The sequence below is a fragment of the Phocoena phocoena genome, chromosome 12, assembly GCF_963924675.1.
Source record: "Phocoena phocoena chromosome 12, mPhoPho1.1, whole genome shotgun sequence".
NCBI classification, from domain to species: Eukaryota; Metazoa; Chordata; class Mammalia; order Artiodactyla; family Phocoenidae; genus Phocoena; species Phocoena phocoena.
Genome location: NC_089230.1, coordinates 84,960,767 through 84,979,410, shown reverse-complemented (window position 1 = coordinate 84,979,410; position 18,644 = coordinate 84,960,767). Strand labels below are relative to the sequence as shown.

Sequence of the window (18,644 nt, the reverse complement as noted above, 5' to 3'; positions counted from 1 at the left end):
TACCCAGTCATGTGTGTCATGTATGAAAGACCTGGTGTTAAAGACCCAAAACTTTTCTTGGAACAGTGAGCACCACTGACCCCTGCCCCTCAGCAATGCTCTTCCCCCACCTACAGTCCTGTGAGCCAGAACTAACCACTCCATTCATCAGGCTTTGGTTTTATTCAAATTATTTTACAGTAACAGTGAAATAAGCATGGAATGCTTACAGAGTTCTAAGCATATAGATTAAATAAATGTACACTATGTGGAATCTATTCTTTTGTTCAGCTTATTTTTTCTCTCCCCCATCTGTCTCTGAGTTAGGCCCAGATTATTTTCCTTTCCTAGGAGGTATATGTTGAAAGGATTAAATAACAGAAACCTGGAGTCATTCTCTCTCTTAAACATAACTTTTAAAGGAGAAAACACTCTCTTCCAAGTGGTTAGAAAAGGGATGAAGAATTATGTGGGCACGAGGCAGGAGAGAATGAGAGTTATCTAAGCCACCATTTTCTATAAGCTTTGGAGGACACTAAGGGAAACCTCGTCTTTGGGAAAACAGTCCATCAAGTGAATGTTTGCCTTAGGTAAGCTAGGTTACAGGGTCACTCACTCCTCAAGGATGTGCTGAAAAAACTTGTCGGGGGTGATGATTCTTCAGCAAAGCAACTGGTTTGCATCAGGATTCTATCTCTGAAAAACAAAAGATAGCCCTGTGGTTGTATTTTTTCTCACGTATTGCTGCAAAACACGATCAGAAAAGAGTACACTATGTCTGTTACTTCAGCTGACTTAAAACCTGATGTGTCATTTCACTGACTGTTAGCATTGTTTCTTGAACCCTTGTTCTTGTTTATAGATTTTTTTGATTTGAGTTTAGAAATGTTCCAAGCCGATCAGCCTAAAAAATTTAGAATCGTGGATTTAATCAGTAACTTCTAGGTCTGTGTAGGAACATATTGCATGAGACAGTGATGTAATTTGTGAGAAATGTCGGCACACAAGCTTTCATATACCTTTATTCTGTCTTTAGAATTTGGAATGATGGGAGATCATACAATTAAAAGTCAGCGACCTCGATCTGTTCATGAAAAAAGGGTCCCTCAGGAACAAGCTGATGCTGCTAAATTTATGGCACAAACTGGTAATACGTTAGTTACATTTTTCTATTTATTGCTGTTAATTTAATGAAACCACTGCATGTTTTCATAATCGTTTGCTGCACATTTGTCAGTTTTTGGAGCTGATATTTTTTGAGCCATTTTTTTTGTCACCAGTTAAAGTCCATAAATGAAGTAGCTGTGAACTGAAAAGTGCACAAAAAATGTGTAAGATTTATTTTGATTTCATTGTGGGACATTTAGGATTTACATATTATTATTTACTTATGTTAATTAACTACTTCAAATGTATCGTTAAACTTTTAAAGAAACTCAGCAAAGTTATTTCATCAATAATTGATTATTTTAGGACTTTTTTAGAATTAATATATTAAGCAGGACTTTAGATGATGAAATTTAATATTTAATATGTTGAATAGTTTTTCAGTTGTCATGTATCATATAAATATTAATTGATTGTTAAAGTGTATAGCAATTAGTCAGAAACTTTTTTTAGAATTTAATATCTTTAATTTGAAAAGAGTTTTGTTATATAAGCTAAATAATAAACAGTTGACAGTCTTTATTAGTAAGTTATAATACACTCCAAATAATTAGCTATCAACAAAAATGATTTTTTGGTTTATAATATTTTTAATCCTAAATAAATTAGATTACTTTAAAATACATCCCTCCAAATATATATATATATATAAACAAATAAATGCATTGCTCTTTTGGCTCATCATAATATATGGGCTATAATTCCCCCTCTTTGAATGTAGAACATTCTTAGATGAAAACATGATTAATCTGTGTTATAAACATTTTCATCTGTCAGTTTTATTGCAGGAAATTGCAAACTAACAGTTTCATCTATGTCTTCATAAAGCCTTATACATTTCAATCTAGATGATGTGTTTTACTATTAATACAGAAGTTTCAAGTACATGACCAGCTTTTTGACATGACATTCAGACTGATTTTGATGAAATTCCCTTGAAGAATGAATATTTCCTTTAGTTCATGTGATCTTAGGATAATACTTATTCAGAACACTAGATTTGAATCTATAACTCAAAAATGCAAATATTCTTAATGAATTGTGCTCTTGGTAATGGGTGAATAGTAGACTTGAATACATTAGTGGCAAGTAGGTCAAAGAACTCTCAGAAAAGGAAGAACATTTAGAATAAATTCTACATTAAGGACACTTTTTTATCTTTTTAAAAATATATGTTGCAGCCAAATCCAGAAATGGAGAAAACTTGCTTATCTGGATTGCTTTTCATGCACCTTCTTATTTAAGAAAAGGTGATTTATATTTTTACTATTTGATTGAACAAGTCCAAAAGTGCATGACCAGGTTCAGGCAAATTTTCAAATTTCTAAATGTATTTTTCTCCCTTACAAGGATCAAAAAGTCTCAACTACTGACCAGAGGTTAGGAGATGACTGACTCTAAGTAAAGGCACAGGGCATGGGCTGACTACTCAGCCTCCTTCTTGTGCTGTTTCATGGGGCATTTCTGTACAATTAGAGGTGTCCTGACATTTTGCAAAAGAAGTGGCAGACATTGGTTTACTGAAATTCCTTAAAATTGGGGTCACTTAATAATGAAATGGTGAACCATAGTTTAAATTTCCAATAATGTAGCAAAATTAGTTTATGCATAAATATTATGCAATTTGGCCAGGAGTTTTTATATAAATTTTGTTTTTGGATTTGCCTGTGACACATACCAAGAAAATTCAGAGTTTTCAGCCAGAAACCTTTTTGCAAATTCAAATCACAAGGAACATTATATTTTCTTAGTGAGGAATTACTAGTTTCCATTTTAATTTACTCACTATTTTCCAGGCATTGCTTTGTATCTAATATATAGGGACACATGATTTGGTAAAATAAATGAAATGCTTATTAAACAGATCCATGAGGAGCTTTAAAACTATTTCCCCATGTTGTTAACAATAAGTCAGAAAAGTCAATGAACTTCAGAATTAAAGTTCTGAAAATATTGATTGGATGCTTTAGCTAATGAATAACATATAGTTATTATTTCATTTTAAACCAAATATAGTATAGGTAAATATAAATACAGGTATAAGACATTTTAAATTTACATTTCTATGATACTGATTAAAGACTGGAAAACTGCATTATTTAACATAGTTTTTAAAATACATAATTTGACACGAGGCAATTATAAAGCTAAAAAGAGCAGGGTTTTAATTTTTTGCCCTTAAATATTTTCTGAGATTATATTTTCTCCAAATGTTAAGGTAGTCTGAATAAATACAGCTCAGTATAGCACACTAAAATTCTACAAAAGTTGTTTTATTTAGACTTTTCTATTTGTCTTTCAAACCAAGAAATTGGTGTTGCATGTAAATAATGATGAGTAATTGCTAGCATTAATTTGAGAACAAAGAATAATTCAATAGGGGTAAAACTGAATAATAAAACACAATATATTTTTATGTTAGTCATGAGGAAAAACAAAGCAAAAGCTATCAAACCATATAACTTAAGAATTACTTCTCAAAATGAGTAAACTGGCCTCTTCAATCATTATGATCAGTCAACCCAGTATTTAAAAACAAACTTTCTATAAAGTAATAATGTGACTGGCAATGTTTTTAGAAGAGTAATATTTAATAAAGTCACATTACTTTATCAAAATAACTTGACCATTTTGGTCAGTTTAGTAACTGAGATAGGCTAGTTTGGACATAATTGTACAAAGCTCAAATAGCCTAGGACACAGCTGTATTTATAGTCGATGGAAGTGAAATGCCATGATAGGACATAGATATTTAATATAGACATCTAAATTAAATACCAACGAGATGGCTTAAGACATCTTAATTATACATACTGATGCTTTTTAACACCATAGTTATCAAATGATCTTATAAACATGTTTAGGAAAGTAGTCTTTTATTCCATTGGGGAAAATAGTATGTCACATGTTATCAAAAACAGAAAAATAAAATTGTGTGTTTCTAATTTCATGATTTTAACATACTAGCAACATTTTTTATTAGTATTTTGTTTATAGTTTAAAATGCACTCCCATACCTTACCTCATTTAATCCTCACAAATAGGTTTTGAGGTAGATGTATAACTCATTTTATTGAGAGGTTCAGAGAAATAAAGTGACTTTCTCAAGGTCACAGAGCTAATATGCAGTAGCTTTCCATCAACGACAGATCTTTCTGACTTTAATAGCAGTGCCTTTTCAGTTACCTTTCATGTTTCGCGTCAGAATAAAGAGCCTTAATAGTACCTTAGATACTGAATCCTTCTACATAATGTAGAATACATAATGTGTAATATGCCTTAAGTTACAAGTTAAGGAACCAAATTAGTTTGTGCTATCTCCAAAGACATATATATTAAAAATAGTATACTTTACTGTCTTAATGTCAGTGAATTTTTTACAGAATATCTTTGCTATAAAGTATTTCTCACAAAGCCCCAATGTGCTTGACTAGAACAGCCTTCATGCCTTTTGGGATGACGCTGTGGCAGCATGGAAATCATAACCATTTCATGGAAATGTCACTTGAAATTATAGATTGAGATATAACGGGGTCATTTTGGTAGGTGGGCCAGTATTTCAATGGCAAGATTTGATTCAGAATTTGAAAGCCCATATATATCTTATTCATTTATTTGTTTTAGTTTTGATCAACAGAATGAACCACCAGTTTGAAGGGGAGTGAATAATGCCAATTCTGAGCACTAATTATCAATCCCTCATGACCCAGGCATCGTTATCTAGCTTGTTCAACATCATTGTAGCTTCATACATTCAGAAGCAAACCAAAATTTTAAAAATTTTACAGAAATACACATAAAAATAGTTCTTGATCCTGATTCATTGCTCAGTTTAGTTAAACCTTTTCCTGCCATCATAACAATGCAATGCTCTTGTGGAAAAATAGAACTAATTGTATTCATAGCCTTTATCATTTTACTTATTATAGAATTCACAATGTTCAAGGTTTTCTGGCTTTTAATTAATCACATTCAACCAAAATATTTCTACTTCACTTAATCTCATCACAAAGACAGGTTGAAATATTACAAGAAAAAAATTTGCATTAGATTTTCCCCAACTTTAAGATTTTTTCACTGCTAAATATATATGTGCACGTATACATGTATGGGTAGATATTTTTTAACCATTGTCATATTATAGGGTTTCTAAAATAATTATTTTTAACCTTGATAGAGTATTCTTTCATGTAAAAGAACAAACTATGAGGCATAGCTTTAAATATTATTCAAATGGTCATTGAATAACATTTTTATAGAGTAGTTATATATAAATTGGTAAAGGCAAAAAATACTGAAATAATCAAGGGTGACGTATAGAGCATGACCAGGACAAACACTGATCACAACACTGAAAAGATGTCCTATTTAATATAATATGTCATCCCAGTTACCACTGTGCCCTTATGATATATACCCAGTTATAAATGCATTATATTATTTACACCTCTGGGTGCATACTGTAGACAAGTATAATAAGAGCAAATGCTTCCAAACAGTGCTACTCAAAGTGTGCTTGTCTGTGACCTAGTTGTCATGGGTCCTCGAGGAGATAAGAAGCTTACACCAGAATGTAACTTGAACTACTTTATCAAACGCATGTTTTATTTCATCTGACTCTGTTTTTTGGAAAAAGAACTTCTCAGTGATCAGCAAGTTGAGTTACACTCTGGTCCAAACTTCATCTGTCCTAGAGTCCCAGCCCGTGGACCAGATGCCTTGAGTTGCACTGCTAGTCATTTCTAAGTCATGTATTAACCTTTCCAAAAAAGGTGGAAAATGGATCATCATACTCTATCAGTTGAATTCTCTGCAGAATCTGTAAAATATAAATTGCTCCTTGATTTATATAATCAGTGATGCAGAATTTTCAGAAACACTTCACCAAGTGAAGAAAAAGTGGTCTTTTTCAACAAAGTCTAAATTTAATTTAACTAGTTCCTGCCAGCAGGTAAATGGCCCAATTTTGTATTTGTAGGAAAGCAACTGCAAGTTTTCAAATTAGAGTTAAAAATCTATCCTGAACACCATTCCATAATAGAATTAGAAGCCTGTTGAGATGGTCTTAGAAATTCTTGACTTTAAGTCTCCTTGGGACATGACTTTGGATCATAATAGAACTTAGACATAGTCTCAGGGTGATGCCTACTCCAAGAAAGTTAATGAATTCAGACATTTAGTGACTTTTAAAGCCCTTTTTTTTTTTTTTAGTAAATTTTAGTTCCAGATTAAATTAAGAGAAATCATAGAGGAATTTTCCTTCATTTCAAGTAAAACTTACTTCTCTACTCTAGATCATCATGGGGAAAATTGTGAGTAGAATGTTTTTGAACAAATTATCACAAAATAAATAGCTGTCATAGGATGAAAAAGTAGGAATTGCACAAGGAATAAATTATAAACAAGTGTGAGTATTCAACACAATAAAAATTAGATATGCCCAAACTCCCAGAGCCCTACCTCATCTAGCATTAGAAAGGAGATTATGGAACAAACGACTGGGGAAGGATACATCAATATATTCCTACTCACCAAATCCAGAGTAAGTTTAGCAATACATTTTGTTTCCTCTTCCATCGAAGGACAAAGCTTTAGATTGGCTTGAAGAGAATCGCTCCAACAATCATTCTTGAAAAATGCTGACTTGTCCCTTCATAGCATCCATGGCCCAGTGGATTTGTGAAGTGGAGTCTTGCTAACAAGGTTATAGCTAACTTGGATCTTGCATCAGCGTAATAGTATCTCTCTTTAAGTTTCTTTTTCTCTGAAATGCTTTTGTGTATCTTTGATGTACTGTCATGTTTTTACATTGAAATTATTCTTGTATGTCATGATGTCAGTTTGGTATAATGCTTACTAGATGAATATTCAATACAGTATTTCATGTTTATTTGTTGTCTTGCACACAGGTGAATCTGGCGTGGAAGAGTGGTCCCAGTGGAGCACATGCTCAGTTACTTGTGGTCAGGGGTCGCAGGTGCGAACCAGAACTTGTGTATCACCTTACGGGACACACTGCAGCGGCCCATTAAGAGAATCAAGGGTTTGCAATAACACTGCCCTCTGTCCAGGTAGTGTTAGCAGCAACTACAACTGTGGATGTTATTGAATTGTGTCATGCTACGCATTTGGAACAATGTGTTATTTTCATATGAACCTGGTATAGGCATTTTAATTAGAGTGGATAAGTGTAATTTGTATTCAACTGTGAAATTTTATCATGTATATGATTCTTTCCGCTTTCAGAGCAGCCAAGAAATTACAAAAGTGTCTCCCTACTGACTGCAGCTATAAGCTTGAAATTATGTACCTGTTTCTAATGGTATTTAAGGTTCCAAGTCTTTCCTTATTTTAGATGGTGAAAATGTCCAGGTAAATGTTGTAGGAATAGTGAAATTTGCCAGCATCCTGGAAATGTGATCAGTACCCAGTGTTTAATACAGTGGTTGATACAGCCTTTAAGGCAGTCAGCTATTTTCCTACCACTTATTTGACCCCATCGGGGAAAATAGTGCCCCGGGCCAAAGGACTTTCTGTTAGTTTATTTCATTCAAGTGCCTACCCTCATCCGAGTCATCCTCTGCTCTGTAAACTTAAAGTCACTAATGGAAAAAAAAAAAAAAAAAGATCTTTCATGTTAAATGGAGCATAACGTAATAGCTTACCAATTTAGGATCAGATTTTCCATGTTACATCAACATTTTTTTTGTCCGTCGGTGCATACATGCATATTATAAGCATTTCTTCTCAGACCACTGACTTTCATGTAAAAATAAGTACTAAAAGGATTCTGGGCTTTCTTTCAAGAAGTCCGAAGCACGTAATCCTGTGAATCTCCAGGTCTGTGTTTCTGCTCAGCCATTTGGTGGATGGGTGATGCCGACTCAGACCACGGCAGTTGACAATGGACTTGCATTCACAGCCCTTCCAGAGGCTTCGGGAGTGAGGTGGGCACAGGGAAAGGGCCTGGCACTACAGCCGCCTTTCATCTGGTGAAATGTGCCTAAGTCTTCTGGCAATTTCCATTTCCAGTGAAGCCTAATTCCGCAGTTGCTAAAAGCAAGAGTACAGAGTGGGTGGCATGGGGGAGGGGCAGGGACCATCCCAATTCCCCAGAAGAAGGAGCGAGGGCAACCCATTCCAAAACAATTTGGAGGAGGAGCTGTTTAATAGGTACAGAGTTTGGATTTGCAGAATGAAAAATTTCTGGAGACCTGTTTCCCAACACTATGAATATACTTAACACTGCTGAGTTGTACACTTAAAAAGGATTAGATGATAAATTTTCCAATAAAAGAAAAGGCAAGCTGGAAAAAATAAAAGGGAAAGGAAATGGTGGGCAGTTGTGGAGGAAGCATGCTGCAGTGAGGTGGGAGATCCCTTTGCTACGGGCTTGGGAGGCACAAAGGTAGACAAAGGTAGAATTAAAAGATAAAATGGGCAGAATAAAAAAAAAAAAATATATATATATATATATATATATATATACATAACTGAATCACTTTGACGTATACCTGAAACATTGTAAATCAACTATTCTTCAATTAAAAAAAAAGATAAACAGGGCAGAAAGATATGAGGGAGGGAAGGCAGAATCAGTAGGAAAAGAGCAATGGTTCCACTGAAAATAAGAAAAGTCAGTGAGAATCAGAGGGAATCAGTCTAGATGAGAAAGAACATCAAATGAAACATAAAAAGATAACAGAGGGGAGAAGATGCTTGAGGAGATCATGGGTGGGGAAGACAACAAAAAAAGATGACAATAACAGGGGTCACAGAGCAAACATACGTACATTAGGCAAGAGAAGGGAAACAAGAGCAGTAAGGAGACGGGCATTTTAGAAATTGTAATGTGTCTAAATTTTATAGATAAAAGGACCTCATGAGGAAATGCTAGTGGATTTTCAGGTGGGTGTGGGTTAAGTGCATTGCCTGGACTAGAACTTAAAGCTGGGCCCTATTTTCAGTATTTATGTTAAGGGTTCCACGATCAAGTGCCCTGTACTTGGCAACAAGAAAAGTGTCAACAGAGAGTTAAGCTGTACTTGACATATATGTTTATGTTATCAGCATCCTTTTGAAGAGTCAAGATCCTTTCAACATACAGGGATAGACTCTAATGGCAAACAGATCCCCAAATGGAAGTCTGAGTGGGTGCTAAAGTGTTCTCCACAGTTCTCTATTCAGAGCTTACTTTCCAAACCTAGTTATGAACATTCACCTGGCTGACATATGGAAATCTCCATCCTTCTGCCCGAGGCTGCTGATTCATCCCCTCCCTGGGCGTGGAGACCATGTATAGTGGGACCAGTGTGTACTCCCTTTCACTCTGCATCTCATGTCCAGAAAACTGAATAATATTCTATGATTATAAAGCTTTTCCTCAGTTTCTTAAACCTTCTACTATCATGCCTACTGAAGAAGTACATTCTAATTATTGGTTTCTCTTCACCTTCGTATACGTGTAGGTTTATCTTTTAAATTTGCTTAAATAGTACTGGTGATAAGAAATACGTATCTTTTAATCATTGTTATAGTTCAGATGTTGAATTAAAGACAATAAAAAGCATTTTGTTGATTTCTTTTTAATTTTCCAAACATGAAGAATAATTTAGCAACTTTATTATTTGAAAAATGTAGAATAAGTATCCCACTACAGGATATTGTGATATCTTTCAGATGGTGATTGTTATGAAATATTTTGTGTTCGATATTTTGTTCAATTATTTGTCATGCTGGTAAATATGTATGTTTTTACACAATATATAATGAAAACAGTGACAAAAAGTGAATTTAAAACCTAACATAGCATGCTGAACAGTGTAAATATCTTTCTGAAATACTTTATTCCCAAGAAGAAAATTATCTCAGAAATAACCTACTTGTCACACTGTGAATAAGCAAGGGTATTTGCTATTTAATTAATGAAAATGACACAAGGACAAACTGAATATTAATGTCACTTTTCACAGAATATGTGGGATGATAGAACTAGAGCTTATATTTATTTGTACTCTTAAAGGCTAATCAATAGTGTTATAAATTAGTAAACTTTCACCCACATTATTCACATTTAAAGAGTTTTTAAATTGCATAATAATGTGTTATTTCTAATACGAATCCTAAGATATCCAGCCTTTTACAAAAGTGTTGCTCTGACATCATAGTGTCTTCAGAAACTCTTATTGCTTAGGGCAGAAAATGATCCGGATAAACAGAAAGTAAATTGAGAAAAATAGAGAGGTACATGAAATTATGTATTTACTGCCCTGGTTTCTGACTTACAGTTTTATGACCTCTTCCAGGATTTCTCAACCTTGGTACCACTGACATTTCGATATGGATAAATCTTTGTTGTGGGGCTGGCCTGAGGATTTGGGGATGTCTGGCAGCATCCCTGGCCTCTTCTCATTAGATACCAGTAGCCCCCTTTCTTCCCCTGAGCTATGACAACCAAAAATGTCTCCAATGTTGCCAAATGTCTCCTGGGAGGGGGAGGTCATTATTGCCCCTCATTGAGAACCACTAGTCTACTCTATATTCCAGTCTTTTAGAAAAAAGCTGATTTAGGCTAAGGAATGGTTTTGATTTTTTTAATGTCACCGTTTTCACATCCATTTATTTCCCTAAGGAAAAAAGCTTTCACTTAAAGGAGTTATTTTATACATCCCAATCTGAATCACAAGATACTTTGTATACTTATTTCAGAAACCTGGTAGTAATATAATTTGGGTATTGTGTATTCCTCATTTCGTCTCTAGATAAGTCAGAGACATGATATTATAGCTAGGGTCTAAAGAAGAAAACTATAAAAATGGATCAATTTGATTTTAGTTTCTAGGTACATTTTTCAAATGGACTAGATCATTTACAGATTTTCATACTTTACTGAAAATAAAGTAGTTCATCCAACGCATTTCCATTAAGATAAAAATATTTAATATTTATCATAAATCTCTATGAAAAGGATTCATAAAATTACAAGATTTGTGCTACAATTTCCTACTAATTCAATAGTATCAAGTATCAAAAATAAATTATTAATAATTGTATTCTTTTTCAAATGAAAAAACATATTTTTGCTTTTTAAAATTGATGTGGAGAAGCCATGAAATTTCACCATGGAGCAATAAATGGTAGTGAGTAAGAACCTGCTGTATAAAAAAAAAGTAAATAAAATTCAAAAAAAATTCAAAAAACAAGATTAGTTTTCAGAGGATTCCAGCTCCATAATTTAACTAAATAATCAAGATTAATGAACATTTCTTTGAGATTTTAGAGAAAAATCTGCCAATTTAGCAGTTTTTTCTTCTGAGATTATTCACTGCATGTGCAATAATGTGATTTGATAGAAGACAACAGAACCAGAACAGAACAGAACCAGAAATAAAAATTCTATATAGTCTATTAACATCTTATATAGAAAATCGGGGAGAAAAGGTGGTTTTTAAGTGGAGAACATTTGGTAACTAGAAATAAATGCGAAAATTGCTTACAGGTGTACAGTTTACATAACAAAGTATATTCATATATGTTACTTTTAAATGATTTTGCTGTAATTGATCATATATACCTATATGTAAATATAGTTATATGTGTATTTTTTTCCTTAGACTTAAAAACAGACTTACTATTTATTCTTATACCAATGGATACAAATTGTCTTTGGTGTTCCCAGACGTAAATGGGAAAAATGCAAACATCTTAATTTCTCTCACTTTTTCTGTACAGTATTTTTGAAATATACTTTCCAGCAAGTTTCACAGAATCTTAAAGAATTTTTCATTGGATATTACCTAAATTTGTCTAATTTTTCCAATATTTGAACATATTTTCACAAGTTGGGCAACTAAATAGTATAAATAGAAGAGAACGGGCTGCCTCATAATTAAGGATGTCATATCTGTGTTTTTAAAGTAACAACTTGGTCAGCAGATAACGTGCAAAATATTCTAGATGTACTATATTTACTGGCATGTGTCCTCTGACACTTCTGCTTACCCCAACCAATGTTGAGGAGAAAATGAACATCTTTGTCATGTTTTGTGATAAATTTCTACTCCCCCTACTCATGTCAGTGGGTGTTATATCAAACATCTGCTGAGGAACTTTTAAGAGTAAGGCAGAGGTTCAGCATCAAGACAGGAATTTTGAATTGAAAAGGACATTTCGCCTGGCTTCTTTTGATTTGTACTATCCATGGAGTGCTACTGCTTACCGTCCCAAATGTTACGAATTGAGATGGGATTGGTGATTGGGCAGTGCAAGAAAGTGACCTAAACTTTGAACCCTAATGGACTTTCTGCAAAAGATGTCAACATTTATTTGCAGCGGTTGTTATGGAGGAACACAAATTATGTTAGTATTTCCGATCAAGGGTGACTTCATCGTAATGGCGTATTTGAAGTACTGGTGTACTGATAGTTATATGAGACATAACTTAATTAGATCATATGTTTTTTTCTAGAATTTTTATTAATTAGGAGGATTTCCAGTGTTATCCAGTTACTGGAAGAGGAGAGATATCTTCTGTTTTACTGGCTATTAGAAAGAGGTCTTCATATTTGCCCCTCGTTTTAAGACTGGGGAGAGAGGAGGCTCTTATGCAAGTAGATAGAGTTCTTGAAATTTCCCTCTTATTCAAAAGACAGTGACTTTAAACACCCACATTTTTTAAATGGCAAAAATATGTTTTCTAAAATGTGAGGTCAAAAACCTGTTTAAAATATGTACCATCAATTTTCAGATTATTTTCATTCTCTGACACCATAAAATTTATTAATCCTGAAACTTTGTAAATGTTGGAAGAATTAAATTGACACTTATCTATTTAAATGTAATTTTAACTTCAGAAGATCACTCTAAGAAATTTAGTTGATGTTACTTTTACATAGAAGTAACTCATGACTATTTTACTATGAGGGAGAGAGGTGCATTTCCATTAAAAAAAATAATAAAAACATTTAAAGTTTATAGCATAAATAATTGTTCAAATACAAAAAGAGGTACATGCAATTTTCCATTAGTTAAATGATTGGTGACTTAACTTACATTTTGTGACAAATAAGAGTAATTCAATTGAATTTTTAAAATATCTTCATACTTGTCTATTTGATGAGTTTTTTTCTTAATTATAAAGAAAAATAATCTTTGACTTCGCCTCTCTGCTTCTGTTGTTGAAGCTTCTTTGCTTTATTACAGTCCATGGAGTCTGGGAGGAGTGGTCTCCGTGGAGTTTGTGTTCATTCACATGTGGTCGAGGCCAAAGAACAAGAACACGGGCATGCACTCCGCCCCAGTATGGGGGAAGGCCGTGTGAAGGACCCGAGACTCATCATAAGCCTTGTAATATCGCTCTCTGCCCAGGTGAGCCTGTTCTGGATTTGGGGAACTTGGCATTTATGTCCCAGTGTATGGTCCCTAGGATACCTAGGAGATATTAAGAGTACAACCTTCATTCAGTCACACTGGAAAATGTGTCCTTTGCTTATTGATTCTTGCTTAAATAAAATTGGATACCTTCCTTGATTCTATCATATGTAATTGTGTATAATATTTCCTTGACTAAGTACCAATGAATGCTCACCTTTATTGGATTTCTATAAATAGGTATATTAATGATTCCCACTAAGATTTTATCTCTACTTGGATTTCCCTCCTGGAAAAATTATAAGCCATCCCAAAGACCTGAATTGACTGTTGCATCCACATTGTAACTAGAGAGACCAGTGTGGAGGCAATCCTTCTGATGTTATTCTCTCACACTCACTCAGCTAAGGAGTGGGATGCACCCTTGACCACGTGCGAGCATGATAGACATTTGCTAGGAAATCAGACTTTCTAGATTCACTGCTAGATGCATAAAATGGTTAGATCCTAAATGACATACAGTCTTTATGTGATTATGAAGACTGTATAGTCTGTTCTTAGAGTGTATTTATGTTATTTAATTTTTTTTTCCTTCAAAGTATTTCAATTCTGTTTTACCTGACTTTGCTAATTCCACCCATTACTCCAGAGAGAAGTCTTTGTAATGCTATTATTTAGGTTGCTGAAACATTCACACATAAAACAGATACCTACAAAATGAAAAAGACTGATCTCCACCTTGAAGGGGCTTGCAATTTATGAGAGAAAATAAAAACAAACAAATGATAGAATCTCCCCAGGAAAAGCAAAGGCACTTCTAGAGGAAGACACAGACAGGAGTGGCAAATGGCAGAGGCTAACAAAAATGACAATGGGACCATTATAAATAAGCATCATCTTCTCTTTGGGAGAGTTTCTCACCTGTCCATGCAGTCACATGTTCTACATGCAAGCAACAGAGCTGGGATGCCAGTAGTGAGCTCCAGGCACATTATTCAACTCACACTGAGTCCCATTTGCCCTCTAAATTCCCCAAGTTAATATCCTATATTATAAGGCAGTAATTCAAAGTTCTTCTGGAAATTTTAAGAATCTAAAATATCTGAAGACTGAAAAACATCCAAAAATGTAGAGAAGCAACAGTCATCTAACAAGCTTAATTGTTCTCTTTTACTGGTTTGCTACACTTAGGAATATACATGTAGATATGTAGTAGTTGTATTGAGTAATATCATCACTTTTAGAATGTTATGAATTCTACAAATAGTGAATAAACTCATATGATTCAGTATTCAGGTATTATGAATATTGGGGAGTCAATAATCATGATTCCTTATTTGCAAATCACTCCCAGCAAATCTATTTATGATCTGTCTTATTTCTATCTCTCTGTAAACATACAAATAGGCACACAGACACACACATATATATTTATGTTCTGCCTTTTTTCCAAAGATTTGAGTAAATTTATACAAATTTTAGAATTTTTTTTAACTGCTGAGCTGTGATATTTATGGGGAGTCAGAGCTCACTCTTATTTTTCTGTGGAGTGTGAAAAAATAGATAACACTGGGAAATAAAAAATTATAGCTAACTATAGACTCTCTTTTAATATATTAGTTTCTAATTAATTCTTTTACCTCAGTTGATCTCCATAAGTACAAAGATAAAATGGCACTGATCAGTAAAATGTTATCAACCAGGTTTTTCATAGTCCACTTTCCATGAATTTTCTCTAGCAGGAAAAATCTTGGATGAGTACATAGAGATGCTGAGTTGTTACAATTTAGATAAGAAAACTCATTTTTCTAAGTTGATGTAGTTTTTGCTTTATCACTCAAGTAGTAACCATGTGTGTTTTACCTGTATTATACCATCACTGGAGTCACTCTAAGACCCTTAAATTTGGTTGGCTTTCTTTTGTTAGGTCTTTAATTTTGGGGAGTTATGATTATACTAATTGTAAATCTGGCCTAGCTCATATTTTCTCATAAAGTGAGCATTATGGATCTATCTTGAATACTTAAAAATGTGTTGTTTCTGACTTCTGTTATTTCCATTCTTGGATTTAGTTACATCATAAAGGATAAAATTCTTACCATATTTTATCCCAATTTCCTTACTACCTGAAAGGGAATTATTATAGCTATGATTCAAAAGATATATATTTTTATACTCTGCTCAACATTTTGGCATTATGTTTTTAAATTATATAAGATATGTTTGGTACAAATATTTCAAATTCTTCCTAGATATTAGAAGAATTAGAACTAATTTCTTATAGCTAATCTCAGGCACCTTCACTGAATATAAAACATTATTAAGTATCAACTAGATGTAAGACACTACTGAGAAGAATATATAGTCCTTGATCTCAAGAAATTTGTAATATCTTCTGAGGATTTAGAAATAAGCATGTGAAAAATTGAATGCAATTCTGAAAAACATATACAAACACTCTAGTCTCAATGAGAGATGGTAATTTGAATATTAAGTGGTTTCAACCTCCTTTTCTTGTAGCCATCCTACCTGAGATCCCTAAGGCAACCTCTTAAGGGAAAACCTTTAATGGGAAAAGTGTCAGTGATGAAGAAGTGGGCCAAGACCCACACTTGGTTTTCTTTGGTTAGGCTGATTGAGAAGTGAAGAACAGAAGAGAGCAGAGGAAACATTCAAAACAACAAACTGGGTCTCTGCTCACCACCTTTGCAAGATTTGACCATGGAGGTTGTGGTCATGGGCACTGACGTTTTAGTGTGGAATCATGTTAGAGCAGCGTCCCAGCTTCCTGCTTTTAGGAAGCACATATCACCCCCATAATGAAGTGGATACTGTGTAGGGATGATGAATATTGCTCACATCAAATAATGAAATGGTTCTATTTATGCAAATTCTGATGTCTACTGCTAAGTAGATGGCATCCAATTATTTTTTCTTACATCTTTATTGGAGTATAATTGCTTTACAATGGTGTGTTAGTTTCTGCTTTATAACAAAGTGAATCAGTTATACATATACATATGGTCCCATATCTCTTCCCTCTTGTGTCTCCCTCCCTCCCACCCTCCCTATCCCACCCCTCCAGGCGGTCACAAAGCACTGAGCTGATCTCCCTGGGCTATGCGGCTGCTTCCCCCTAGCTATCTACCTTACATTTGGTAGTGTATATATGTCCATGCCTCTCTCTCGCTTTGTCACAGCTTACCCTTCCCCCTCCCCATATCCTCAAGTCCATTCTCTAGTAGGTCTGTGTCTTTATTCCTGTCTTACCCCCAGGTTGTTCATGCCATTTTAGTTTTCTTAAATTCCATATATATGTGTTAGCATATGGTATTTGTCTTTCTCCTTCTGACTTACTTCACTCTGTATGACAGACTCTAGGTCTATCCACCTCATTACAAATAGCTCAATTTCATTTCTTTTTATGGCTGAGTAATATTCCATTGTATATATGTGCCATATCTTCTTTATCCATTCATCTGATGATGGAGACTTAGGTTGTTTGCATCTCCGGGCTATTGTAAATAGAGCTGCAATGAACATTTTGGTACATGACTCTTTTTGAGTTATGGTTTTCTCAGGATATATGCTCAGTAGTGGGATTGCTGGGTCATATGGTAGTTCTATTTGTAGTTTTTTAAGGAGCCTCCATACTGTTCTCCACAGTGGCTGTATCAATTTACATTCCCACCAGCAGTGCAAGAGGTTCCTTTTTCTCCGCACCCGCTCCAGCATTTATTGTTTCTAGATTTTTTGATGATGGCCATTCTGACTGGTGTGAGATGATATCTCATTGTAGTTTTGATTTGCATTTCTCTAATGATTAATGATGTTGAGCATCCTTTCACACGTTTGTTGGCAATCTGTATATCTTCTTTGGAGAAATGTCTATTTAGGTCTTCTGCCCATTTTTGGATTGGGTTGTTTGTTTTTTGGTTATTGAGCTGCATATAAATTTTGGAGATTAATCCTTTGTCAGTTGCTTCATTTGCAAATATTTTTTTTCTATTCTGAGGGTTGTCTTTTGGTCTTGTTTATGGTTTCCTTTGCTGTGCAAAAGCTTTGAAGTTTCACTAGATCCCATTTGTGTATTTTTGTTTTTATTTCCATTTCTCCAGGAGGTGGGTCAAAAAGGATCTTGCTGTGATTTATTTCATAGAGTGTTCTGCCTATGTTTTCCTCTAAGAGTTTTATAGTTTCTGGCCTTACATTTAGGTCTTTAATCCATTTTGAGCTTATTTTTGTGTATGGTGTTAGGGAGTGTTCTAATCTCATACTTTTACATGTACCTGTCCAGTTTTCCCAGCACCACTTATTGAAGAGGCTGTCCTTTCTCCACTGTACATCCCGGCCTCCTTTATCAAAGATAAGGTGACCATATGTGCGTGGGTTTATCTCTGAGCTTTCTATCCTGTTCCATTGATCTATCTTGCTGTTTTTGTGCCAGTACCATAATGTCTTGATTACTGTAGCTTTGTAGTATAGTCTGAAGTCAGGGAGCCTGATTCCTCCAGGTCCGTTTTTCGGTCTCAAGATTGCTTTGCCTATTAGGGTTCTTTTGTGTTTCCATACAAATTCTGAAATTTTTTTGTTCTAGTTCTGTGAAAAATGCCAGTGGTAGTTTGATAGGGATTGCATTGAATCTGTAGATTGCTTTGGGTAGTAGACTCATTTTCACAATGCTGATTCTTCCAATCCAAGAACATGGTATATCTCTCCATCTATTTGTATCATCTTTAATTTCTTTCATCAGTGTCTTATAATTTTCTGCATACAGGTCTTTTGTCTCCTTAGGTAGGTTTATTTCTAGATATTTTATTCTTTTTGTTGCAGTGGTAAATGGGAGTGTTTTCTTGATTTCACTTTCAGGTTTTTCATCATTAGTGTACAGGAGTGCAAGAGATTTCTGTGTGTTAATTTTGTGTCCTGATACTTTACAAAATTCATTGATTATCTATAGTAGTTTTCTGGTAGCATCTTTAGGATTCTCTATGTAGAGTATCATGTCATCTGCAAACAGTGACAGATTTACTTCTTCTTTTCTGATTTGGCTTCCTGTGATTGCTTTTTCTTCTCTGATTGCTGTGGATAAAACTTCCAAAACTATGTTGAATAAGAGTGGTGAGAGT

The 18,644-nt window shown here is 34.3% G+C and overlaps 1 protein-coding gene across 1 annotated transcript in view; it reads left to right on the top strand.

The window, feature by feature from the left end:
• The window catches only part of ADGRB3 (adhesion G protein-coupled receptor B3), an 802,318-nt gene that overhangs the window by 302,328 nt on the left and 481,346 nt on the right, over window positions 1-18,644 (top strand). Inside the window, exons 2-4 of the mRNA XM_065889244.1 lie at window positions 1,016-1,126; window positions 7,056-7,217; window positions 13,348-13,512. Of these exons, the coding sequence (XP_065745316.1) occupies window positions 1,016-1,126; window positions 7,056-7,217; window positions 13,348-13,512 (438 nt within the window). The remainder of the gene's footprint in view (window positions 1-1,015; window positions 1,127-7,055; window positions 7,218-13,347; window positions 13,513-18,644) is intronic.